Source organism: Lathamus discolor, chromosome 3 (assembly GCF_037157495.1).
Source record: "Lathamus discolor isolate bLatDis1 chromosome 3, bLatDis1.hap1, whole genome shotgun sequence".
Lineage (NCBI taxonomy): Eukaryota > Metazoa > Chordata > Aves > Psittaciformes > Psittacidae > Lathamus > Lathamus discolor.
In genome coordinates this window covers 81,180,254-81,206,313 of record NC_088886.1, presented here as the reverse complement: position 1 = coordinate 81,206,313, position 26,060 = coordinate 81,180,254, and the positions used below count along the sequence as shown (strand labels likewise).

Sequence of the window (26,060 nt, the reverse complement as noted above, 5' to 3'; positions counted from 1 at the left end):
AAAAGGCTCAGATCTCAGCCTGTTAGCTATAATCAGAAATTATGTAACTTCACAGTAAATCAGACTTTAAATTTGTTTAGCTAAAAGCTACTTCAAAACCCTATCGACATGCTTTAACGAACTACATTTAGTAGAATAACTTAAGTTGTATTGATTCTTGACTGAACAAGCCTATATAATCCAGGTTCAAACTGAATTATGACTGTCCTGGGTTCAGCTGCAGCAGCCATTTTTCTCCTTCTTCATAGCTGGTGCAGTGTTATGTTTTCAACTTTAGCCTTAAAACAGTTGTTTAGCAACAACTAAAAACATTGGTGTGTTAAATAATGTTTACTCTGACCAAGGGCTTTTTCAGTCTCATGCTCTGCTAGTGAGGTGGGGCACAGGAACTGGGAGAGACAGGACATCTGACCCAAACTAGCCAAAGGGGTATACCATACCATAGAACGTCATGCCTAGTATATAAACCGGGGTGAGTTGCCTGGAAGGCCCACATAGCTGCTCTTGTCGGGGTGGGTATCAGTCAGCAGGTGCTGAGCAATTGCATTCTCTGCCCTTGTTATTTCCCTTATCATCATTATTATTGGTGGTAGCAGCAGTGGTTTGGGTTATACCTTAGCTACTGGACTGCTCTTATCTCAACCTGTGCGAGTTACATTCTTTCCATTCTCCTCCCCATCCCTCCCAGAGTGCGGGGAGAAAGAAGGGGAGGAGTGAGCAAGCGGCTGCGTGGCTCTGAGTTACCGGCTGGGCTTTGTCATTGTACATGACAATGACAATTTAGAGTAAATTACTTCAGTTGAGTAAAAAAAAAAAAAAAAATTGTTTTAAGAAAACAGGGGCAAGTTTCATTGTAATTTAATAGTAATTTCATTGTCAAATCAAACTGAAGCAAGATTCAGCACTAAACACCAAGCTGTGTGGTTTGGTTGATACACTGGAAGGGAAGGGATGCCATCCAGAGGGACCCTGACACACTTGTGAGGTGGGCTGATGAAGTTTATGAAGTTTAACCATGACAAGTGCAAGGTCCTACACCTGGGTCGGAGCAATCCCAGGCACAGCTACAGACTGGGCAAAGAAGAGATTCAGAGCAGTCCTGCGGAGAAGGACTTGGGGGTGCTGGTCGATGAGAAAATGATCATGAGCCGGCTTCAGTGAGCACTCACAGCCCAGAAAGCCAACCGTATCCTGGGCTGCATCAAAAGGAGCGTGACCAGCAGGTCGAAGAAGGTGATCCTGTGCCTCTACTCTGCTCTTGTGAGATCTCACCTGGAGTATTGTGTGCAGTTCTGGTGTCCTCAACATAAAAAGGACATGGAACTGTTGGAACAAGTCCAGAAGAGGGCCACGAGGATGATCAGGGGACTGGAGCACCTCCCGTATGAGGATAGGCTGAGAAAGTTGGGGCTGTTCAGCCTGGAGAAGAGAAGGCTGCGTGGAGACCTAATAGCAGCCTTCCAGTATCTGAAGGGGGCCTATAGGGATGCTGGGGAGGGACTCTTCATTAGGGACTGCAGCGACAGGACAAGGGGTAACAGGTTCAAACTTAAACAGAGGAAGTTTAGACTGGATATAAGGAAGAAGTTCTTTACTGTAAGGGTGGTGAGGCACTGGAATGGGTTGCCCAGGGAAGCTGTGAATGCTCCATCCCTGGTGGTGTTCAAGGCAGGGTTGCAGAGTGCCTTGGGTGACATAGTTTAATATGAGATGTCCCTGCCCATGGCAGGTGGGTTGGAACTTGATCTTAAGGTCCTTTCCAACTCTAACTATTCTATGAGTCAATGATTCTAATTCCTTTAAAAGAGTTTTCAAGTCTGTGTTGCTGCCATTCTTGGCAAGAGATTTTCATTCCAAACACTGGAATACCCTCTGTACATGTGTTGCGTTTCCTAGCTGTCTGTAACCTCTCTTCCCCAGCTCTGTGCTGAGGGCAGGCTGGGCTGGCCCTCTCTCCCAGCACCACAACGAAAAGAAACAGTGCTCACTCCCCTGCACATCCCCCGCTCAGCTTACTATTACACCGTTCTTAGAACTCTCTACCAATTCATGCATTTGTAAAACACACGGTAAAAAACCAAACAAACCGACGAGAGAGTCCTAAAGCGAAGAAACAATCAATCAACCCCTATTCCAGTAAAACAACTTGATGCTAAGTACTAACACACACAGGGCCCAAGACCTACCTGCTCCCTAGGCTTGCCGCGGCTCACCCTAGTATTTACAGGTAGAGCTAGGAGGACATCAGCAGACAGAACACTAACACACAGAAAAATGATGGATCAGCATTTCCAATTCATGTTTCGCAATATACCCAGGAAAGAAAATCACATAAAATAAGTAATAAGGATTCTGAGCGTTACTATTTTTTTTTTTTTTTTGTTTAAAGTTTGACCGACTGGTGCACTCCCAGGCAAAAAGATCTCAGAATATACTAAAAAAAACCCAAACCAAACCAAAAAACAACCCGAAAACAAAAACTAAGGGGCACAAGGAATGCTGAAGCCCAGCCCCACAACCAAGGGGAGCATTCGGCTACGTCCCCGCGGGCAGCCCAGAGGCAGACACGCAATACCGGACGGAAGTGGCAAGTTTTTGGCTTCGGATTACGGGAGCTGAAAACTTCCTTCCTTCCCTCTCCACTTCAGTCCCCCCTTTCTTACCTCCTACGTGAATTTCGACAGACACCGTCCTCTCCCCCAGCAACTACTCTAAGGGCGGCGCTCAGCACTTCCCAGTTTATTCCCCGGCCTGTCGGCGGTGCATACCGAAGTGCTGAGTCATGATCCCGACACCCCCTGCGGAGCGGCGCTGAGCCCTGCGCCCTGCCGAAACCAGGATTGTCCGCGCCACCAACCCGGGGCTGTGGAAGACGGAGGCGGAATCCCGTGGAGGCGGCGGGGTGGGGGAGGAAGTGGGACAGAATCCATCTGGGAAAGGAGTTGGGAGCGCGTCCGCGGAGGGTTACACACCGCTGCGGCGGATGGCCGAGCTCCCTCTGCCTCCCTCCCGCTCACGGGCAACCAGACGGGCCCCTCGGAGCATTCGGCGTCAGGGATTGCGAGCTGCCCGCCCGCCCCCCGTCCGAGAAACTTCGTCAGGGTAGTCTGAAAAATAGCCACGGACAACGCTTCCGGGGCGAAACCAGCAACGCCTTCGCTTTCGCCGTCAAGCCATTTTAAAGCAGGCTACGTGGCACAACTCCCCCCCCCCCCCCCCAAAAAAAAAAAAAAACCCCAAAACAACCGACAAAACCCCGTTTCTAGCGGAGTTTTTTTCACTGACAGGCGGCTTGAGACTACTGCGTGTGTGATAGGTCTTCAGTGCTGTTTTTATGCGGGTGTGTCTCCTCCACAGCCCTGCTGCAGAGTAAAGGGAGGAGGAAGAAGGTGAGGAGCGCTGTGTAGCTGGCTCCTCGGAGCTTTCACCATCTCCCGAGTCATCTATATCCCGCCATACTCTCGGGTCAATGGAGTCAGAAGAGTAATGGAGTGTCCTTGCTTTTGCCAAAGAGTTCCTGTCCAACACATCAACAATGCCCGAGTTGTCTGTTTAAAATAAAAGGCTTGCTGTCCTTTATTCAGTCAGCTCATTCACAGCCAAACTTAACGAGCTGTAGAGGTCGACAAGATGAGTCGACCAAGAACTTCAAGAGTTGTACTGTGACCTAAGAGACAGGGACAACTAGTCTGACTTGCATGCAGAAATTTTCTTCAGAAACTCGGCTTGAAATACAGCATTTATAATTTGGTAGTAACAGCACCAGTTTTTCTAAATCGTGCTGTTTTAGTAATGGCACCGATTCAGATCACATTTATGATCATAGAATCATAGAATAGTTAGGGTTGGAAAGGACCTTAAGATCATCTAGTTCCAACCCCCCTGCCATGGGCAGGGACACCTCACGCTAAACCATGTCACCCAAGGCTCTGTCCAACCTGGCCTTGAGCACTGCCAGGGATGGAGCATTCACAGCTTCCCTGGGCAACCCATTCCAGTGCCTCACCACCCCCACAGTAAAGAACTTCCTTATATCCAAACTAAACTTCCCCTGTTTAAGTTTGAACCTGTTACCCCTTGTCCTGTTCACTACAGTCCCTTATGAAGAGTCCATCCCCAGCATCCCTATAGCCCCCCTTCAGATACTGGAAGGCTGCTATGAGGTTTCTACAAAACACAATACACTCTCAAAGATTTTAAAATGTGGCAAAACCAGAAAAGCACAATTCACAAAACCAGAATTCCTTAAAGACTTGCAATATCTATTTCAGAATTCTAATACAGAAGCTGAAATTTCTCCAAAACCGCCACAGGAAAGTAACTCAGTAGAGGAGATGCAGTTTAAAAGGAACATAGTCAGATATACAGATCATCTGCACGGATGGTGGTGCTTCTCAGCAACATCATCCTGCACGTCAGAAATTTAAAACTCTGGATATCAGAAAAGAATTCTCAGAAACTGTTACAAAAAACATCTCTGACTCATGTCTCTGTAACAGGAGTCACTGTTACGTCTTATGCAGAGTTGAAAGGGGAGACCAGACACATAGCATGCTCCTTCTACATTTCTTAGCATTGTAACTTCCTCTTGAACATAACTTCTTTTCTGGATAATGAGTTGGCAACCATTGTTAAGACACAGTGTAACACTCACTACAAAGTAAACTCGATTTATGGCTCAGTCAGGTCAATGCAGGTGGCTGAAAAAAAATCAGGCAACTTAATTCTGGTGGAGTGAGACAACTGGCATCACAAAATTCCTGTATGTTACTAAATACTGACTTCAGCATTACTTTTCATTATGCAGCAAGTACAGGGAATCAATCTACCCACACACTACCCTTCAAAACGGTGTAAGGCAATAAATACTGCTTAGAGGAATGATCACAGAATGAGTAAACTGTGGTTTAAAAACCTAACGAGGGTCAAGACATCAGTGTAGAAAATGAGGATCTGATATCCATGAATGGTGTGCAATACATGACATGTCCCCACAACTCTTTCATCATTAAGAAGGCTGTGACCACTTCTAACCCAAGCAGCCAGACACAAAGAGACTCCCCTTTTCACTGTAAGGGTTGTTTATTGGAGCCTCTACAGTTTTCAAAACAGCCTTTCATTGTCATTTCTTAAGGAAGGGGTCATGCACTAAGGTGAAGAACATGTACACTTCATAACCCCCAAAGCTACATAGTCACAAAACTGTCAGAAACAGAATATACCCTATTGTTAATATTTTAAGTAAATAGTTGTATTTAGTGACACTCAAAAAAACCACCACCAATCCACAAAGCCCACCACATCATTAGATCCTTTAAGGACAGCTTCTATTGTTCTTACTTTCTCCCTTATCTCCTGTTTTCTTCTTTCTCCTTCCAGGACTGATGCTGTATTTCTCCTCCAAATCTTCTTTTCCCTATTTGTTCTTCTCCTGGTTCTCCCTGCCATTCCCCTTCTTGTTCCCAATTGAAATTTCTGTATTTCTTTCCCTCATCTCTCTGCCTCCTCTTTGTTCCATTCTCCCTGCTTTTGGTTGTCTACAATGCAGCAGAAGTGCTCATCTTATGCAAAAGCTAGTAAGGGAAATAGGAATAAGTGAAGTTAATTTATGAAAGACATCACATTTATTAACATCACATTGATACATATAGTAATTAGGAATCCTATCTTATTTCTACAATCACAGGAAATACTTGTTTCACCATTAGCTTCATTTGCCAGCCACTCCAGGAAGTAACTTCTAAGAGTCCAAATCTGTCATTTTATAATCCTTATCTTACCCCATGAAAAATTAGCAAGGTATAGTTTCAAAATGAATTTGTTCGTTATTCTAAGATAATGAGTTATTGAATATTTAGGGTTAGAAATTAATGTTATTTTTTTTACCTATCACATATAATATAGACCGTTCTGTTGATGCAGTGCAGTAAGTTCTCTACTTTAGTGTGTGGAATACATACGAACGCAGTTTTAAGACACAGGTATTTTTAAAGCCAGAAGCAAGATGGCACCAGTTTAAGAAAAAGACCAGTTCAATGGGCCCTTAGAAAACAGTAAAATGGAAGAAAGACCTGACCTCTCTTCCTGCCCCACTATGATGCATTTATTTCCACACCTAAAACATAATGAAATCGGATTTAATATTTTTGCTTTAATGTTCATAGGGAACAAGCTTTTAGAGAATGTCTGAATTTTCCAAAAAATTCTTTCCTGTTTCTCCTCCTATGCCTGTGCCTACATAAAATTTCAGTTACACAAATAACACATTGATAACATGAATTTTTTGGCTACATTTCCCAATTCAAAGCTGTAATAAAAGTATAAGGAAACTTTTTTAAAGAGGACACTATAGCTTAGTAAGTGGAAAAAGAAAAGTATGGAATATATAGGCTTGCAATACAGGTGAGTTACTTTTCTAAATTGTGCAAAAATTTCTTTTCCTCACAACTTTGTAACTTCCTAGAGTTAACATGCAAATAAAATACAAAAGAGCTGAATATTTAATCATAATAACATATGTACTTCATATATAGTACAAAATAGTACATTAATATAATATATATGTTAATAGTAACATTTTATGTGGATAGTTAAAAGATTGTAAGGTAAAATCTGTTCAGTGGGTTTCTCCTCGTATGCTCTTAATCTGGCTCTACATCGCATAATAAGGAAGGGCTTCTAAGCATTTTTTAAACTTTGATATCTACTCTTTGCCACATAAAAAAAGATTTTTTATTTCAATTATAGTGGCTACTTGAAAATGCATTTGTGGGTTGGTTTATTTTTTTTTTTCATGAACGAAACTTAAGAAACATGGTTTAAAAAAGAAAAAGCTGATAAAACTGACATGATTCTATGTAAAGCCAACATCTAAGTACAACATAATATCGAGGAATAAAAAAAATTCACTGTTATTGGAGTAAATTTACGGGCCAAGCACTCCTAATTACTCTCAATATACTAACATATACTGATAGTATACAATGTACAACATATTCTATCAATAAGCTAGCTGCCTGATAGACTTGGTCTACAGTTAAAAGTATTGGTGGTGAAGTTATATACAAAAGCACACTTGCTTTCTGCTCAAATAAAATGTAGCGACTAGCTAAAAAGAATCTTTCTGCAGTATTATTTGCTCAAGGAACTAGTATATCCCGCATTAGCAAAACCCCCTTTCTGCTGACATGAAACACATGCCAGAAGGATGTATGGTGTGACTACACAAGAAACCAAACAAGGCATGCCAAGGCCCTTATTTTTTTTTCCTGGACAAGACACTGCATTAGGAGTATTAAAAGTTGGCAAATGGTCTACTTTAGGAGGAAAGAGAAAGCCATAAATTCGGTGAAATTAAGTTTTAATACAGCTCATTGAGGTTATATAACAAGCAGGTTAACTAACTTGTGTCAGGCATCTGCTCCACTGGAGAAAAAATTCTGTATTTATAGTTTTCACTCATGCCTTTTTCAGAAGAGCAACTTGGAGGAAAAAAAAAATAATAAAGAATCAATGAATAAAGACATACCCTTTTTCATGAGCAAAAGCAGTGAGGGTGTGGTGTTTAATTCACTTGTAAGAGCAAGTGGCTGCACACAACACAGGTTCAAATATAATAAAGTGGACTTTTACAACTACACCTGGTCAACAAGTGTGAATCATGTTTCAGCTTCCACAATTCCTGCCGAAATCCCGCATTTTTTAACGGTGTGGTAGATTACTGTAAAGCCCTGCCATATATAAACTCATTTCTGCATCAGCAAAAAACATAGTTGGCCCACAACATGGCAGACCATATCATTTATTAACACAGAACAGAACCCTTGTGTGCTGTGGATAGTACTGACAGCAGTCCTCAGTGAATCACCTTTAATGCAGCAAGAGGATGGAATACAAATTATTTTAAAGACCACCTCTCTTCTTCTGTTATGCTAGCCTGTGGAGGCATGCAAGCCAGAACTTGTTAATGAAGAACTGGCATTGCTGGGTAAGGATTCTTTCCCAACGTGTTTTCCATTATTAGGTGCTGTGGAGAGTACCCAGTGCTTTTCAGCAGCCTGCACTGGCTTGTATTTGTTTTAAGCATTAACAGAAGAACCTAGATCAGTGCACTGCTAATAGGTATGCTAAAAAAGTGAAACAATACACAAAACCCTGGGAAACCAACAGATCTACAGTTTAGAGCTCTTTCCAACCTGTTTACCTGTTGTACATGTTGAAAGATCTGTGGCAGTGCTAAATGATAGCCACCATTCTCCTCCAAGCTTTAAGAACCTTCTGTATTAGAATATAAATCTAGTGCCTTAACACACTGAAATGCTTCTGAATCTCTGGCGTTGGAAGCAACAGGCACTTTAGATATACATGCAGTAACAATGCATAAAGTAAGAACATGTGTGAGGACTGTCTGGATCGTGTTTCTCATTAGCCAGCTCAGAGATATACTTTCCAACAGCAGTTAAGTGGCAGAAAGATAAAGTTTCTTCCTCAGTGTGTGCTGGAGCAGAAGTGAATATTGTTGGCTTGGGTCAGCAGTCTTATTCCATTCATAGACTCTTCTGTTCAGTTCCGTATGGATATCCAATATAGAGAGCTTCCTGCAGCAACAAAAGTAAAAGCTTTCTATTAAAAGAATGAAGTAAGACATCATTTAAGAATCCACAAGTGAGAACACAACTTCAGACTTAGCAAGAGGAAAGTTTCAAATGTCAGTCTTTGCAGAGGTTACACCTCTAAAACCCAAGGTTGAATATGGATTTTGGAGACCATCTGTTACAACCCAAATCATTGTTGTGATATTGGTTATGCTAATATGATGATCTGTGATTTCATTACAAGGTTTTACCCTTTGTAAAAAGGTACCAAATGTTAATGCCATAAATACCTTGAAAAACCTTCCTATGTCATTGTTCCAGGATCAGGTATAGCTGTCTTTTAACTTATGACACAGCATAACAAAGGACACTTTTCAGGATCAGACAGAATGAAACTTCAGGTTTCTCTTTCTGTAGGGCAGCAGGCTGTCATAGGAAAAGGTTGATATTTTCCTCTTTAATTTACCTTTTATGAGGACTGCAGAGTAGCTCAGCCAGGCAACGCAGATAATATGAAGATGAATTTGAAGATTTTTCTAGTGTAGACACATTCACCTTGCAGTGACTCCAGAAGATGTCTGCTACTTGGGGAATAGTGACTTTCCATGGGGTTTCTGCATTAGCTAAGAAGTTCTCATTATTCCCATCTACTTCCAACAAACTAGTACATTCTTGCTCATTGTCTGGCACAATGTAGTTCTGAATAAAAAAAAGCTTCGGTTTTCCTATGAGTTCAGGACATGAGTCTGCTCTGAAGTATACCTTTACTTGTTCCAAAGGGAATCCAGAAAAAGTATGGTCCGTACAGAAGATGCTCTTAGAATTTCCACGGCTGACCAATACGCAAATGAAGCTGTCACAGTTTCTATGCTTTTGCAACCTTGCAACTTCAATCAGTGTTTGATTCATGTTCTTCACATTTAAGTATTTGTGACAATGAACGTCATAGCCTAAGCATCTGAAGGTCTTTTCCAGCATATCTGAAAAAAGCAAGATGTAATCTTGCATCACAGCACATCAAGACTCAATCTCAAGTATTTACAGTATTTCACTATTGCAAATAATTTATTTCCCAAAAATAATAAAAAAAATCAGGAGCACTTGATGTTGATTACATTACATACTTATAGTGCTATATGCATGTTGTCTTTGTTTATGTACTTTGTGACAGCAAAGACACTAGTATGTGGCATGTGATCTGTTCCAAATTCCAGAGGCACTTGCACACTTTAACTTAGAGCCAGTATCCCAAGTTCCTAGCACTTAAAATATCAGACAAGAGAAGACATTAGAAAATGCTTCAAACACAACATTCTAGAAATGATAAGGAGTGATCTGGGTAACATGGGAAGTGTGTTTCACCTTTTAACTTATCAAAATTACTCGGAGTGGTTATTATAGATCTATAGAACTGCACAGGCTCCCTTTCATCAGTCAAAAAGGAACCTGCTGCAGTCAGTTATACTTCCTGTTATATAAAATGAACTTTAAGTGGTGAGTTCCAGGTGGAGAATGGACACTGGAGTCTGAACTGCGAAGGAAGGGCATTTTCAGGGACCAAAAAAAAAAAAAGCTGAACAATGAACCCCTTCAATTGTATTAGAAATTAAACTGTAGATAGCCAAAATCAAGATTTAACTGTATTTGTGCAGCAGGAAAATGTTCTATGCTCTGAATAACTACTAAGGATGTTTATTAATTATGGGAGTGAAACCAGGTACATTATGGTTAAAATCACTGGCATTTTTTAAGTGCTCAGAGAACTGCAGGACACTACTAGGATACCTGTAGTATCGTTACATTCAGAATAAGGCATGCAGAGTTTCTGATATGACAAGAAACATCAAGTGCCATGTTTATGCAAAATGCCTTACAGCCACAGGAAGCTGGGCTGTTCCTGGACTTCAAAAGTTCAACAATCCCAAATTATCAGAGGCTCTTTCAGAAGTAACTGGCAGCAAACCTGAAGTTGTACTGTCACACATGCCCATAGTGAAAACAAGGAACACAACTTGTAACTTTCCTCAGCAAAATACAAACTATACTATAGCAAGGTGCTAAACTGGAACCAGAGAGTTTCATTACAGTTCTGTTGGTTTGATTAAATTTTGTTAAATAATTAAAAAAAATCTGGATTTTTTTATTTGGAATTAGAAAGGAAAATCCCCTCTATTTTAGGCAATTAAAAATCCTCTTCAAAATTCAGGTGGAAGATTCAGTATTAATACTGTTGAACAGTTATATACTCGATGAAGGATTTCATCCTTAGAGGGCAGTAGTACATACGCAAAAAGTTACAGCAACGAGAGCGCTTTTCCTGACACACTCTTAAGTGTCATAATAAAAAAAAAATTAAACCAAATAATCTTAGAGCTGATACCTTTGCTTAACAATGAATCAGAAATTATCCACGGTAAGTTTTGGATACTGCAATTTTACTTTAAGGCAAGATAAAAGGTACATGCTGCAGCTTCAGATCAGAAAGCATCTGTTTCTTCAACAGTAACCATCTCCCAACAAACTTAAACTGACTTTGGAGCATTTCCACTCTACATACAAAATTTATAGTTTCCTCCCCTTGACTGTTTACAAGGTAAGGGTAAAAACTGGCTTCCAAGTGGAAAAGTCAAAAGCAGCTATTTACAAAACAGAATGGGCATTGCAGTTTGAATTCTATCAGCACATATTGAACACTACATTATTTACACTGAACATTTTCAACTGCTGGAATTCTTGAACATGCAGGATCTATTACTGGTTCAACTTTCTCAGACTGAATCTTGGGATAGCTACAGACTCTAATGCATACCATAGATAGAATTCTTAACATTCTCCTTGCCCACTTCTCTTTCTCTTCTATTTTCAGACTTCAGAAGTAGTGTTGCACAACTCTACACAGTAGTGAATGCCTTTCTAACAAGCTCCTTTAAGCAATGGTGTATGTCCTGTCTCTCCTGAATTTCACTAGCATAGTAATTTATTTAAGTGAAAGTCTTGCTTTGTATCACATTAAAATGCTGATGATGCACTGGTGACATTAAACATCTGACACATATAGTGGTTTAACTGCTTCTGCATCCACTGCAGAAAATGCATGGAGACTGAGGCACATTAAGACTTGCTTTGGGTGGTTTTGGCACAACAGCAGCAGCGCCATGATTTGCTAGTGTATATGACATGCCAGACACTAAACGTGATCTATTTTTGTCCTCTCCAGTCAGCAGACTTCCTCTGTCACGCTTACACTTTCTGTTCTTGCACAAGTACTGAAATGACAGTATGAGCTCATGAAGATCACATGCAGTGGGGTTTTTTTAATTTTTATTTTAAGCAATCTTTGTATTTAGTAGCAGTTACCATGACAAAGGGGTCTGCACAGTATAGTGCCTGTGCAAAAGATCTGTGCCTCCTAAGGAAGAATAGGTCTAAATTTATGTATCCATGACTACAAACTGACGTAGTGGTTCCTGTTTTCTCCAATGTACATACCTTACCTGCTTTTGTACTTTGTTCAATTAAAAAAAAAAAAAAAAAAAAATAAGACCTGGCATAGTAAAACATTTTTGTTCAATAAATCAGGTCAGCACAAGCTCATATGCTGTTAGAGACAATTAACTTTACAGAAGGTTTTTTTGTAAACAACACTATTTCTACACCTCGTGTTTTCTTTAACTCCCCACATGTGTATTTCCCCAGCAATCTTTTTTGCATTTGCTTTTAAGAAACAGAATTACAAGTAATAAGTAACTATTTTGGTATTGGAGCAGACTATTGCGCTACCTTTCAGATTAAGGCTATATATCTTTCTTGCATCAACAGGGCTGTTTGTTCTCTAAAGCTACCATAGAAGAGAGAAAAACAGGAAAGTAAAGAAGCAGGCAACAGGACAGTGCAGAATGTTTGATCTCAAGAGCTGCTCTCCTTCCCCCCAAGTTTTTCAGTCTTTGGCAGGTTGTCTTTGTTGTAGTTTCCTATTGGCCAAAGTCAGACTTTTTTTTGTTGACAACAGAAGTGAAGAAGTGTTTCAGATTCTTTGCATTCAGCAATTGCATCCTTGTTCTTTTTCTTTTTTTCTTTTTGGCCAGAGCTGATTGATGTACTTGGTAGGACATACCGAAATCAGATGCCAAGGCTGCTTCCCAGTTTCATGTAAGTGACTGAAGTGTCTTCCCTGTCCCTCGTTTTCATTAATTGCAGGATTATGAATAAATTCCTGTTATCCTAATGACAAATTGTCTTGTTTTATATAATTTATGATCATCAAACATAAAAATTTTACTTTCTGTATCTGTGCTCTGTATACACAGCTCCTCAAAGACTACATCAGTAATTTTAAGTTGGTCTATCTGCTGGACCATTAGTTACTAGAAAAAGATACACTGACTCTTCTTCCCCAACATCTCCTAGCTTATTACACAACTGACAGCAAGTAGTCTCTTAATTTTTACTTTAGCCTCATATTTTACAATTATTAGAGAGTGGGTCTTTTTTGCTTATGCAAACATATACTTTTTAGTTTATATAAAGGTAATCAGGAAAAACCCACATTTTAACCATAGCACTGACTATCCTGAATTTTACATGCAAATTGTTGGGCTTTTCTGGGGGGTATTTTTTGTTTTGTTTTGCGTTGGTTGGTTGGGGTTTTTTTAACTAAATCAAGAGGGAAGGAAGAAAATTCCTGTAGAGCTGTGGTGACACTTTCAGTTAAACTGTGCAAGATGTGACAGAAGCATAGATGCATTATTAATAATAAATCATGTGCCCTCAGCTATTCAAAATCTGTAGTGTCCAGTATGGTTACACTTCAGATCCACAGTTCTGGTTTTGTTAACTGATTGAAAACACTGCCTTTACCATCTCTGCCAATAACCCGCTGTATGACTGTATCTTAACTATTCTGTTGGTCTCTGAACATCCTTTTTCTCCCTCCTAAAATTCAGTCTCTCTTCCTTACAAGTTCTTTCATTCAGACATTCTGTGCCAAAAACCAAACAAACATTGTCTGCAATAATTAGGATAGTTTGCTTTAACTTCAGGTTGGGCCTTCCAACTCTGCTTTAGAAGACTTACTACAATTGACAGAGTAGCCAACTAGGACAATATTACTCTAGCCTGGCTGGCAAACGTACACCATATTATTTATACTAAATTGCTCTAATTATCTGAGATTATGAAGATAAAGAACTTCAGATTCCACAGACTTACCTGTGTTGTTCCCAATACAGTCTATTATCAGGCATATTCCTAGAGGCTGACTTTGCATTCTGTACTTATCATCAAACACCTGAGGAATGTGAAGGACAAGTTCTTAGTATGTCACTCTCAACTTACAGACTTGATTCTTCTCTGGTATTTCACAACCTCAGGTCTATTCAATTACATTGTTGTTTTTCCACAAGTAGCTAGCAGAAGTCTATCTACTGGGGTGCAGTATGTCCCATCTACACAACAATAAAAAAATCAGGAAACATAGGCTAATGATTCCCCCCCCCATTTCTAGTACAGGCTTAATCTTTGCACCCTTGTGTTATCAAATCTTACTACCACAATGATCCTAAAACAAAGACTAAAAAAAGCAGCTATATGGGGTGGAGAGACTTTTTAAAGACCTGGACTATGACAGCAATGACCCTTCTATAGTACTTCCAAATTAATTTCTTTAACTGTAACTGCTATTTAGATGTGAACTATAAGCTTCGTATTGCCAAAACAATAAATGTAGAGAACTTTTGTGCTCTTCAGGTGTGCAAGCAAGCACTGCTTATTAGAAAAACATTTATTTCCTTATTTAGTGGAACAATCTCCTTGTTTCTAAATAATCTGTAATGACAATACCACAGTACCTTTTCCCTTGAAAAATTACAATACTATTGCTATAGGTAATTCCCTGGTTCCTGGCCTACAGGGGAGGTAGTGGAAATAGCAGTCATTCATTCTTATCATTAATACCCAAAGTATGTCAGTCTTCCACCTTGAGAGCAATGGGCAGGGAGAGAATAAGGAACAAAATTTACTGCCTGCAAAGAAGCCCTGTAATTTCTAATACAGATGGCAAGAGGTCTGACTTCCAACAAGTTTTGACTTAGCTTCCACTAATAAATATGCAAGTTCTGTGTGCACATCATATGTACGTGCATTTTGCACACTCCTGCTTCTTAAGTAGCAGCAAATATTTTATATTAAAACTATATCCTGCAAAAGCAAGTCACAGAACCTGTTTAAGGCTGAGGAAGATATGGGTGTACACATTGTTCTGTTTGCAGGCAATTAAAAGGAAATCTCAAAATGAAACAGAAAGAAAACTAAGGTAAATACCTGCTGACAATTTTATTATATTTACATGCAAACATACGCACAAGCACATACCTCATATGATGCTGGTCCTGATTCCTGAATGGACATGTGGACTGGTTCTGCTGCAGGTGAAACATACATAAGTAATCTCAGTACATAGGAACCAGTGACATATCTTTGACACCAGATCAGCTGAAGAGAAACCTACCTAGTTCTCACTCATCTGGACTTCTCAGTTTCTATGTATGCGACTGAAGCTAAGAAAACCCCAAAGTTTTCACTTCTAAAATGTTACCTGGATTGCATTCTATATTGCTTACAACTACAATAAACAAACAATCTCTCCTCCACTGAGATAAATCAGCCAACTGCTCTTCTAAAAATCACCGTATTTGAGAGGAACTTCGCATTTCCATAAAGAACACAACACAGATGGTAAGAACCTGATACTCACTGGACAACTTCTTGGCTGGCCTGGTGGAGAGTTCACCACTGAATTGACACAGAAAGTTTCTACTTGAGACTTCAATTGCACAGCTGCACTACATGACCTTCCAGAGTTGGCTGGTCAACCTCTTCCATGATTTTACTAATAAACTATTTATTCTGCTTAAAAGCTATGAAAGTGGAAGCCCCCAACAATTTAAATGAAGTTTTAAAATCTAGCACAACAAGCAAAGCTGTCCTGGGTTCAGCAGTAGCAGTCATTTTTCTCCTTCTTAGTAGCTGGTGCAGTGCTGTGGTTTTGACTTTAGCTTGAGAGCAATGCTGATAACACACCCACATTTTTAGTTGTTGCTAAGTAATGTTTACTCTGATCAAGGACTTTCTCAGTCTTAAGCTCTGCCAGGGAGGAAGGGAAGCCGGGAGGAAGCAGAAACAGGACACCTGACCCAAACTAGCCAAAGGGGTATTCCATACCATGGCATATCATGCCCAGTATATAAACTGGGGGGAGTTACCCAGAAGGCCAGATGGCTGCTCGGGTTGGGCTGGGTATCGGTGGGTGGCTAGTGAGCAATTGTGTTCTCTCCCCTTGTCATTTCCCTTATCATTATTATTACTGGTGGTAGCAGTAGTGGGTTTGTGTTATACCTTAGTTACTGGACTGCTCTTATCTCAACCTGTGGGAATAACATTCTTTCAGTTCTCCTCCCCATCCACGGGCAGTGGAAGAAGAAAAAGAAGGGGGAGTGAGAGAGCAGCTGTGTGGTTCTGAGTTAACCGGCTGGGCTTAAACCCCAACAAAAGCAAATACAAGAGCAAATTTTCAGTATTTGAGTTATTTGGGTATTGAGTATTTGGGACCTCAGTTTTCAGAGGTCCCAAATACTCTCTGCTGCTGGTGTTATCAACTGTATTAGACAAAACCACAACTACCAAACAACAGTCCTATTGATACAATTAAATTCATCTTTTGATTTTTTAGAGTATCAAAACTCAGATATAATGGTCTTACCCAGAATAAGACTTTGTCCATTTTTTGATTTTTCTTTGTTCACATTCTGGATCTAAAATGAAGAAAAAGGTATCTTTTTCCCCTCTTGTTCAAGAATGTTCCAAAATATAACACAAAAGTATTTTTTTTCCTCAATGAAAACATTGCATATTTTAGATTCACATGTATCAGCTAATTATAATTACAAACTAACAAGCAAAAAAACCCCAAACCGTTCCTCCTCAGAAAAAAAACCAAACCAACTTGACATGAATAGTGAGGAAAAGCTTGTTCCCTAACATAGGAAAACAAACAAAAAACATCCTCTGAAGATATGAATTTTGTTTCCTATAGAGCAGCAAGGAGGAACTTTCACTGAATTAGAAAGGAAATAATAGCAATATTATCTTAATATGGAAAGTTAATGCAAACTCTTTCCTATTAAGTACTCCAGAAAACAAAGGTGCTATGTCCTTGATTGCATCAGATGCAATCAGACAGATTGCATCACTGGTGTCTTGTATGTGAGCTTTATACATACATATTTACTGAACACATGACAGAAATAATCTCATCAAATTCATTCAGCAAGGCTAAATACTTTAAGTAAGGTCACACTATCACAATATCAGACCTAACCCAAATATAAATAATATTATATGCAACAGGATTTGATGACTTTCCACATACCAAGATTAAATTTCTTAAAATAAGATTAAAACCAAATTAAAAAAAATAAATCTGAAAAGTTCTCCCTGAGCTTCATAAATTAAAATACTACTTTTCCTGCAAAATCCAGAAGTACAAAGAGTAATATGTTCTGCAAAAAACAGTCAAACCAAAACTTTTCACTCCCTAGAATAGTAGAAAAACTTTCTCAAGATGCAATATTTTTCATCTCCAACTAATAAGAAAAAATTCACAGAAGCTCTTTAAAGGGGACCTATTTTAGTCAGAAGATTTATATTAGACCCTAAACTCACCAAGTAACAGGAGTAAGAGAAAGTAAGCAGTGTTTTTGTTCCTAGCAATTCCTTAGCCTCTGCAGAGATGAATCCCCTTTCAATGTCTGGCAATATTTAGGAAAGATCTGTCTGTGTATACTTACCCCTGAATGATAAGGAGGATCAATCAGACTGAGATTAGGGAGAGATGCCTGAAGTGCATTGACATAAACTGGTTGAGAATGAACAGAATATATTACACCTGAAAACAGAAACATACAGAGAAATACACCATAATATACAAACTTGTTTTACGAACCTAAATCCATGAAGCATGCAAATACTCTGACTTGTAACTCGTAATTTTGTCTTCAGTAAGAACACATCTGATCCTTGCTATCAAGAGTAACCAGTGGAAAATAGGATCTTACCTTCATGTTTGTACTTCTGAATCTTCTTAATCAGGTCTATCCTGTGAATGCTTCGAAAACAATTTTCTATCAGATCCAGTTGATCAGGAGCTACCAAATTTAGTTTCTCCAGGTCAATCACAAGAGCTAGGAAACTCTAGAAGAGCAAGAGAAACCTAAACTGCCATATCAGTAATTTGTTCTCTATCAGTAAATAACAAAACAAGTCAGACAATAACATGTGGAGTTCATATAGGTTGTATATTCAAGAACTAGTGACATTACCTTCTGAAACACTAAGAAAATTATCTGGAAGGTATAAGAATTCTTGGTATTACCATAAGAGTAATGGAAGCTAGAAAGTCATATTCTCAAAAAAAAAAAAAAAAAATTCTTTTTGAGGAAATGGGTTTGCATTACCTTGCTATAAGGATGACTTGTAATGTGACCTCACATGCCACAAAGCAAGAGGTAAGAAAAGCTTTGGTGAATTTGCAGGACCTCTTCTTCTTTGGATAAAGGGAGAAAAAGGAAAAGAAACCACAAAGGAAGAAGATAGAAATATGCAGTCTTCTATGCACTGTTGTCAAGTTTTCTGAACCCTCTCTCCTGAATCTCTGCTTTCTCAGAGCACTTAAATATTCAGAACACAAATGTACAAAAAAAGGTCTAATTAAAATAAAACTGTTCTTTTCTAAGTGAAGCAGAGCATGAACCTAAAAAGTGACCTTGTAATTCAAGATACATTTCATATGATTATTGGTCTGAGATCCTTCCTATATAAACTTACTGATCAGTAACACTAAAGAAAGACTTTTTCAAATGCCTTCTGCATGTGAGGTTCATGCTAACAATATTCACTACAGCAAGTCTTCACTGTTCCCTCTTACTGTTTCTCATGCATCTTTCTTTGAATTGAAAACCAAAAACTGAAATAGAAGCCACTACTGCTCCACTTCCTGACTTCTGTCTGCTCCTCACAGCCTCACTACCGCTTTGTTGTCTAGCTACTTCTCTTTACACTTTAACCTCTCCTTTGCTGGTCTTCTCTTGCCCTAGAGAAGACCACCAGAAAAACGTACCTTATCTTTTGCCATTTTCATACGAGGTGCATAATCTCTAAGTAGAAAAATAAGAGAACCCACTTCTTCTTTTTCCAGATTCTCGTTAATCTCCACCATTAGTATCCTGGAATAAAGTTGACAGATTTCTGAAGGATGAGCCTTCTGCAAGATCCCACCCTTGCCCAACTACCCAACATCTCCCATGTTCCAATCTTAACGTACCATTTCCAATTAAACAGGAAAAAGCCAACCCTGCTTCAAGATTCAATTTTAAAATCCCTACCTCCTGCTAATCAGCACCTGCCATTACTCAGACTGACTGTGTAAAATCTGCTGCCAGGAAAACAAAAGTCTTCTTAATATTTCAATAGGGATGAAGTGAAAGAATGAGGCAACAGAACACATTTGAACTTTTAGAGCTTGTAGCTACAGGGGTTTTATTTCAGTGAGAAGTTAATACAGGAAAATCCCTGTATGTAATTTTTCCTGAAGCCTCTCAAAGAAAATAACTGGAGCTTCTTAATTTAAGCCTCTTAAAACTAGAGAGTAAAATGTAGTAAGAGACACGTCCCCTGAGAAAAGCTGTACTACAAGGCTATGTGACCAAAGCAAACTAGAAAAGAAAGTATTTCTAACTAACGATGTTCTTCTAACGCATCATTTCTATCTGGTGATCTAGAACCGTACAAATATTGCTGGTTTTATTAAACAAACAAATTTCTTAAAGATAGATGCTTCAATGCAATGACTTGAAAGAAGCTACCAAGCTTTATTTTAGGGACTACACTTGACATGTTCTTTTCACTATAACTCTAGATATAATGCCCTTTCCTGCTTTTCTTTCAAGACCTATTTTAAAAAATAAACAAGAAAACACATACACCCCCCCAAACTCCAAAACAATCCACACACATTTTGAACAAAATAGAGTACCCTTGATATCTGAAATAGATATAGTACCTGTAATCAGAGACAAGTCTGAGACTCCTGGAAAGGTCAGCTTCCACTGTTGCCTTCTCAGTCTTCAAGATCCTCCTCAGCAAGTCAAACCTCTTAACTCTATACAACAACTCAGACAAGCCAAGCAAAGACAATTTCTCCCTCTCATTCAAAGCCACCAAAAGCTCTCTAAGGTCAGCATTGGCCAAGTCAGGAGCAAGGTCTCGGCACAGGAAAACCATCATCTCTTCTTCTTCTTCATCCAATTCTTGTTCAATCTGGTGAATAAGGGCAGCTGGCACCTGGCACCTGGTCATCACTTTGTTGCTGTCCCTTTAAAATTGCCAGCCTACTGTTTTTTCAAACAGAAAGCCAACATGACATGAAGCACACTCTACCACAGCACTTCTCTGGTGTTCATTTTTAACTTGATTCATTTTCACATAAGCAGTTCTGTGGAAGGGAGTTAAAATGTACTAAATTAGTGATCTGCAGCACAAGTTCACAGTTAACTCTCCTAGCAGATATATTTCACTTACAACTAAAATACCAACAGTCTACACAGGCCTCCTGTTCTCTAGGGGTTCTCCCAGCTGTTCATTGCAGAACAAAAAGTATTTGGTCATACTAATCAGAAAGAAAAAGAAAAGGAAGTTATTTTAAAAGTGAAACCTTTGTACAACTCTGAAAATTCCATAGGAAGTGAAAGATCATCAGCTTGCTGATGAGTGATATTTCAAGCACTTCTGGAAATTAGTTAAGTTCCACAGCCATTTAAGTCTAAAGCTCTGACTTCTTCCCAGCAACCATCCACCTCTCTACCACCTTTTCTCCCTAAAAGTCTCAAGGCATTTTTCAGGAAGAGTTCTGGGAGCTAAGAGGTAGTTTAACCACACATTGTAGGCAAACCACTGCCATCACAGAATCATAGAATAGTTAGGGTTGGAAAGGACCTTAAGATCATCAAGTTCCAACCCCCCTGCCATGCGCAGGAACACCTTGCACTAAATCATGTCACCCAATGCTCTGTCCAGCTCAGCCTTGAACACTGCCAAGGATGGAGCATTCACAACTTCCCTGGGCAACCCATTCCAGTGCCTCACCACCCTCACAGTAAATAACTTCTTCCTTATATTTAATCTAAACTTCCCCTGTTTAAGTTTGAACCCATTACCCCTTCTCCTACCACTACCATCCCTAGTGAAGAGCCCCTTCCCACCATCCTCATAGGCCCTCTTCAGATCATGCACATGCTTTGCTTTAAATGCAGTCAAAATAAAAAGAAATATTAACAGTCTAACATGTAATACTTTAACAAATTATGAGTAAGTTCAGGAATGTGTGAATTTTCTTTCTTATTAGCATCATTTAAAGTGATTCCAATCTGAATTAATTAGTAGGGTTTTAAGGATTCCCCCATGTTCAAAAAGATTCAAGAGCCACACAAAGAAAAAAAATCAACCTTATGTACACAAAATGGCAAACTCTGAAAGCATAGATAAGCCACAGACTGCTTTTCATGTGACATTCATGTTTCACCATACTGAAAACAGAAATTAAAATTCAAACCTAGGAAAAACCCCACCCTTGTGATTAACATAATAAGGAGAGTGCTATGCTCAATTTCCACTGCCACCAACTACGGAAATTCTATCTAACCTTCTCTGGTCCCCATTACCTACATGGGGAAAAATGAAATGAGCAATATGAAGACAAATCCTACTCATTCCAAGCAGCTGAGTCACTATAATGCACAGTCCTGTCTAAACCATTCTGAAAGGCAAAAAAACCCCAAAACAGTTTGACTTCAAAGCCTAATACACTGAAAGATTCTAGCACCTGGATAGCACTGTTAAGCATTTTCAGCCTTTCATTACACATTCTGTGAGTGACAATCAACAATGTCACATACTATGTCTGTACATCAAAAAGAATGAAACTCATCTACAAGCCTTTTTTTAATTCCAATGCTGTTTAAATGAAAAGTAACTCTATACATCCACCTGACTTTGCTCAGAGAGTAAACAGGAAAGAAAAATGTACCAATAGTCTGTGTACTCATGTCATGTAGTCTGCTGCAAGAAAACACACAGGATTTTCCTCTCTAGTTCAGTGTTTCATGTATTGAGTAAAGATTTCAATGTAAAGCTTCTGGAGCAGGAAGAGGGTTGAAAAAAGAAACCTAAAGTACTACGCATTCTCATTTACATTCTTGATTTATATGAAATCCACAATCATCCTGAATACCTGAAGTCTAATAATACCACCACTGTAAAAGGATACTGCAAGATCATGTGAGTATAAATGGGGGCAGGCCTACACATGGAGCAGCAACAACCAAATCTCTATTTCTCTTGTATTCAAAGAACCAGGAAAACCTCTGGCACACTGAGGGAAAATGGCTGGTGAAGGGAGAATTTACTGTCACCCAAAATTTTCACAGAGGAAGAGCTCTTCTAGGAAATAGTCTTAGGGTCTCTGGTAAGGAAGCCACTGACTCTGGGGTGACCCATCTGTCCTCCTGCCCACAAAAGATGTCGGAGAAAAACCAGCTCAATGAGATAGTTCCAAAGTGCACTTAAATACAAGCTTCTGGTTAACTTTCAGACTTTCCTGACATGTATGACACTCTCCAACATGTAAGATTTTAAAGCTGACTGATTTTTCACATACTGTCCAAGAAAACACCTTTGTCACAAGCATTAGACTTTAAGTCTGCACTGACTTTTGAGCCTGGGTATTACACTGTAAACGTTCACAAGAAGAAACATTTTAAGGTAAATACGCGAGAATATTAACAAGCCTATTTCCTCCTCAGACCACAAATCATTTCCATTCCACATGAAAACAGGCAGAAAAATATCGGTATGTTCATTAGCTTCTGTGAAGCTAGTAAAATTGATTATACTTATTATATATATATAAATATACTTATTATGTATATATGCTTATTATATTTCTTTTACTATTTCACACTACTCCCCAGGCCTTACAGAATACAACCAAAGTCAGGGATGAATTTCCTCCTCCCTCCTCCAGGAAGTAACACACTAAAGCTTCACGCACAAGACCACACAAGGCTTCAGTTAACTCCCTGCTGATATTAACAAGTGGAGAGCGGTATGCATGTACAAGCCTCAATCAGTATTACTGTTTGCTGTTTTCATGACTGCAACATAAATGCTGTGCAATACACAAATACCAATGCAATGATCCAAGCCAGAGAAGTATTAAGAGGGAAGGTCTTTCCAAGAGAAGCAGGGGAATACCTCACATTAAATATGGTCAGCAATGAGTCTGTAATTTCTGGCAGCATTTGTTCCTTGAGAATTTCACATCTAGCTCTGCAGCAGCAAAAACAGGATATAACATTCGTGGGTGTGGTTCCGGTCTGGCAATTGTCTTTGTTTTACCAAGATGAGCTCATGCGAAAGCCCCTAGGAAGGAGCTTACTTTGCTACGGGAAGCACTAGCTGTGCTTCCAATCTTCGGATTTATTTGAAGAGGTAAGAGGTACTGCAGTGACACAAAGGTGACTACATTTTGAGTCTGTATCATCTGGCATTTTTCAATGTGTTAAATTGTTCGGAGCATGCTCCACAATTTCCACATTTCTCTGTAAAATAATTTCTTACGAGATACTTAGGGAAAACAGGGAAATCCTGCAGTAATTCTCTAATTTCTGTATTAGGCTTAAATATTTTGCTCTCAGCGTAGACAAGTAGCGACCACACTGATTTCTATTTAGAGACGCACTAGTTTAACACCCCAGTCTTCCTCATCAAAAAAACCCCCATGCAAACTAAAATTTATTTTCCCGTAGGGTGTTTTCACAGGAAAAAAAAAGAAAAAAAAAAAAAAAGAAAGAGTTCCACGCAACCTTCTATTACACTTGGAAAAATTACGCAAGAGGGAACTCAATCCGCAACAGAAAATGGCTCAGGCGGACCAGCGGCGTCGCCTTACGAGAATGGTCTCCCCGAAGCCGGCTAAGCCCGCTCCCGGTGCGGAAGAGGACTGGAAAAAACTACCCCATTGCGAACTACAGTGTGTTAGGACACCTACAGTGGGAGCACATGTTAGTGTGAGGGAAAAGAAGAGGGGAAGGTAAAACGCACCCAGACGCGCCGGGGAAGTTTCTTCTACAGCAGGTCCGGCATTGGGAGCAGGGAGAAGCAAAAGGGGGCGGTGCTGGCAGAATAACCAACTGGCTGCCCCAGCACCAGGCGTGGTTTTAAGTTTCGCTTGTCTACGCATTGAGAGGCAGAGTTTTTGGTTCGTACCTCTTCCGACTGCTGGAGGGACCTGAGCCGCCTCTCAGCGCAGACGGCAGCACTGTTTAAGGCAGAGATCTCGCCAAGGGATAAGGGAAGGGGCTTTAGCCGCCGATCGTTATACATCTGCCGAGCCACGTTCACTAACCCTTAGAATTTCATCGTGATTCCGGCCGTTAGGTACTATGCTTTCGGTTTTGATTTCTATTCTACCTCAGAAGTCAGAGAAGGCAAACCCGCCGCCGAGCACAAAATTGGCAGGAGACACGTCTCGTCCCGCGCGAGCGCGGCGCTTTTCCATGTCGCTGTCGCAGTCGCAGAAAATGGCTTCCGAGTATCTGTGAGGAGAACGGCTTGGCAGTAGTGTGGTCGTGAGTTCAGTGTGCATGCAGACGTTTATGAGACGAGGCGTTTTATACGGCTGCTAGCATGAGAGAAAACGAAAGCTTTTTTTACCAGCTCCAGTAGGTATCGGTTTTCAGCGAGTAGTTGGGGTAAGTGTGGATATGTGTTCTCGCGAGAGTTTTTAAACAAGAAAGCGCTTACTTGGCGCATGTTTGGAGTTCGTTCGTAGGGTAATATCGTACGGGTGCGGGAAAGTTGTGTGCTTCCCATTTATTTATGTCTTCAGTAAATTTTAAGTAATGCCGTATCCCTGTAAACTGGGTGTTGTGATGCCCCTTGGTATAAACCAGCAATTCGCATGAAGTGACTTAGTCTGGTATGCTGGTATTGTGACTGGAGTTGCTGTCTTAGAGGCTTAAAATCTGAATTTGTGGGCTATTTTATCTGCTGAAACTGACAAAATTCACCTCCCTGTGAGGTAAAATTAGATAACTTCCACCTCAGTGGATTTGAAAGCATTTATAAAACGGTATTTTACCGTTGGTGCTGCTAAAAATACGGCAGTGGAATCGCAGTACTATGGGATTGCACACTTGTGCAGACTCTGTCCTTGGAACTGCAGGGAAAATGGGCAGAAAGTAATCACCTACACTAGGATTTGATCATGTGCTAAGCGACTGCTTTTTGTTCTGAGAAAGAAAAAGAGCGGAATTCTTACAGAAATTGTGTGGTCAGTCTCTCACTTTAATATTAGTCATTGAAGGGCATTGCATTATCCTTGCTATTAAGATGTAGCATTGGATAGGTGATGATTCATTTGGAAACCAGATACTACTGTGAATCAATATGTACACTTCCTCCTTGGATCTATTTTATACAAACATGTTGAAGACTTGTTAAGTCTAATAGAAGCAGATGGTATAGTTGCAGGCTTATGGAAGATTTTTTTTGGTTGGTTGGTTGGTTAGTTTTGTTTTTCTCTAAAATAGAATGGTTTGGGTTGGAAAGGACCTCAAGATCAACCAGTTCCAACCCCCTGCCATGGGCAGGGACACCTCACACTAGACCATGTCACCCATGGCTCTGTCCAGTCTGGCCTAGAGCACTGCCAGGGGTGGAGCATTTATCACTTCTTTGGGCAACCTGAATAAATGGTTGAATGAATGATACAGCAATCTAACACAGCCACTCCTTAAGTGATCAGTATACTGTCATTTACGTTGTCATTTACTCCTTAATTTATCTAAATGTCATATGCTTATTACACAGTTTTCATGATTTTCATATTTATAGGCAGTGTTTATGAATTGTATACAAGCGTTATCATTGTACCCCTGTTTCAAAGCTGAAGTACTGCGTTGGCTTCATGTGTAAGTTCTCATGTAAACTGAAACTGTAAACAAATACAATGTAAAACATAGAGCATACCAGTAAAGTTAGATGTGATTGGGAAGAGATGGTGCTATATGTTTTGATTTAGAGAGTGTTGCTTATAAATCTCTGTTTTGGACATGTCAATCTTGATACGCCTTCATAATAGGTTTGATCTGTTTAATTTTGTAGATTCTTCTAGTTGTATAGAACAAAACGAATTTTAATAATGCCTCAAATTATGAATTTTTATGCTGTATATTTCAAAATCAGACTTGGTATGGTCAGGGTGAGTGCATTCCATGTGTATATAAACGGTGTCACTAGTTTTTCTTGTTACGTGTTGGTGTTGCTTTAATTATTAAAAGACTCACTAAGGGAAGA

At 39.7% G+C, this 26,060-nt stretch overlaps 2 protein-coding genes and 1 long non-coding RNA gene across 7 annotated transcripts in view; 1 reads left to right on the top strand and 2 right to left on the bottom strand.

The window, feature by feature from the left end:
* Positions 1 to 5,456, bottom strand: part of CASP10 (caspase 10) — an 18,482-nt gene extending 13,026 nt beyond the window's left edge. Inside the window, exon 1 of the mRNA XM_065670051.1 lies at positions 5,341 to 5,456. Within this exon, the coding sequence (XP_065526123.1) occupies positions 5,341 to 5,448 (108 nt within the window). The 5' untranslated portion in view covers positions 5,449 to 5,456. The remainder of the gene's footprint in view (positions 1 to 5,340) is intronic.
* On the bottom strand, positions 5,457 to 24,420 carry CFLAR (CASP8 and FADD like apoptosis regulator). 5 transcript variants are annotated; one of them, XR_010610649.1, is made up of 11 exons: positions 23,805 to 23,928; positions 19,708 to 20,139; positions 18,766 to 18,871; positions 17,705 to 17,840; positions 17,438 to 17,535; positions 16,351 to 16,402; positions 14,964 to 15,013; positions 13,803 to 13,881; positions 9,061 to 9,574; positions 8,204 to 8,597; positions 5,457 to 5,573 (listed from the first exon to the last, which is right to left on the bottom strand). XR_010610649.1 is itself a non-coding variant. In XM_065670044.1 (10 exons), the coding sequence occupies exons 2-10, from the start codon at positions 20,001 to 20,003 to the stop codon at positions 8,459 to 8,461; spliced, it is 1,470 nt and encodes a 489-aa protein (XP_065526116.1). In that variant the 5' UTR covers positions 20,004 to 20,139; positions 23,970 to 24,420; the 3' UTR covers positions 5,602 to 8,458. The 5 variants fall into 5 exon arrangements, 4 of the variants coding, with proteins under 4 accessions (XP_065526116.1, XP_065526118.1, XP_065526115.1 ...); XM_065670044.1 differs by lacking the exons at positions 5,457 to 5,573; positions 23,805 to 23,928 and adding an exon at positions 23,970 to 24,420 and having other exon boundaries at positions 5,602 to 8,597; XM_065670046.1 differs by lacking the exons at positions 5,457 to 5,573; positions 23,805 to 23,928 and adding an exon at positions 24,174 to 24,420 and having other exon boundaries at positions 5,602 to 8,597.
* Positions 23,127 to 26,060, top strand: LOC136009789 (uncharacterized). The gene is made up of 2 exons (XR_010610650.1): positions 23,127 to 23,192; positions 23,510 to 26,060. It is a non-coding gene; the product is annotated as an uncharacterized LOC136009789 (long non-coding RNA).

Excerpts from the sequence above, each read along its gene's own strand:
- CFLAR (XM_065670044.1), bottom strand. The coding sequence starts at position 20,003 with ATGACCAGGTGCCAGGTGCCAGCTGCCCTTATTCACCAGATTGAACAA. Across the intron at positions 17,841-18,765 it reads TGAAAATGGCAAAAGATAAG|AGTTTCCTAGCTCTTGTGAT; the intron begins GTACGTTTTTCT and ends TTGCTCTTCTAG. Across the intron at positions 16,403-17,437 it reads ATCCTCCTTATCATTCAGGG|ATCCAGAATGTGAACAAAGA; the intron begins GTAAGTATACAC and ends TCTTCATTTTAG.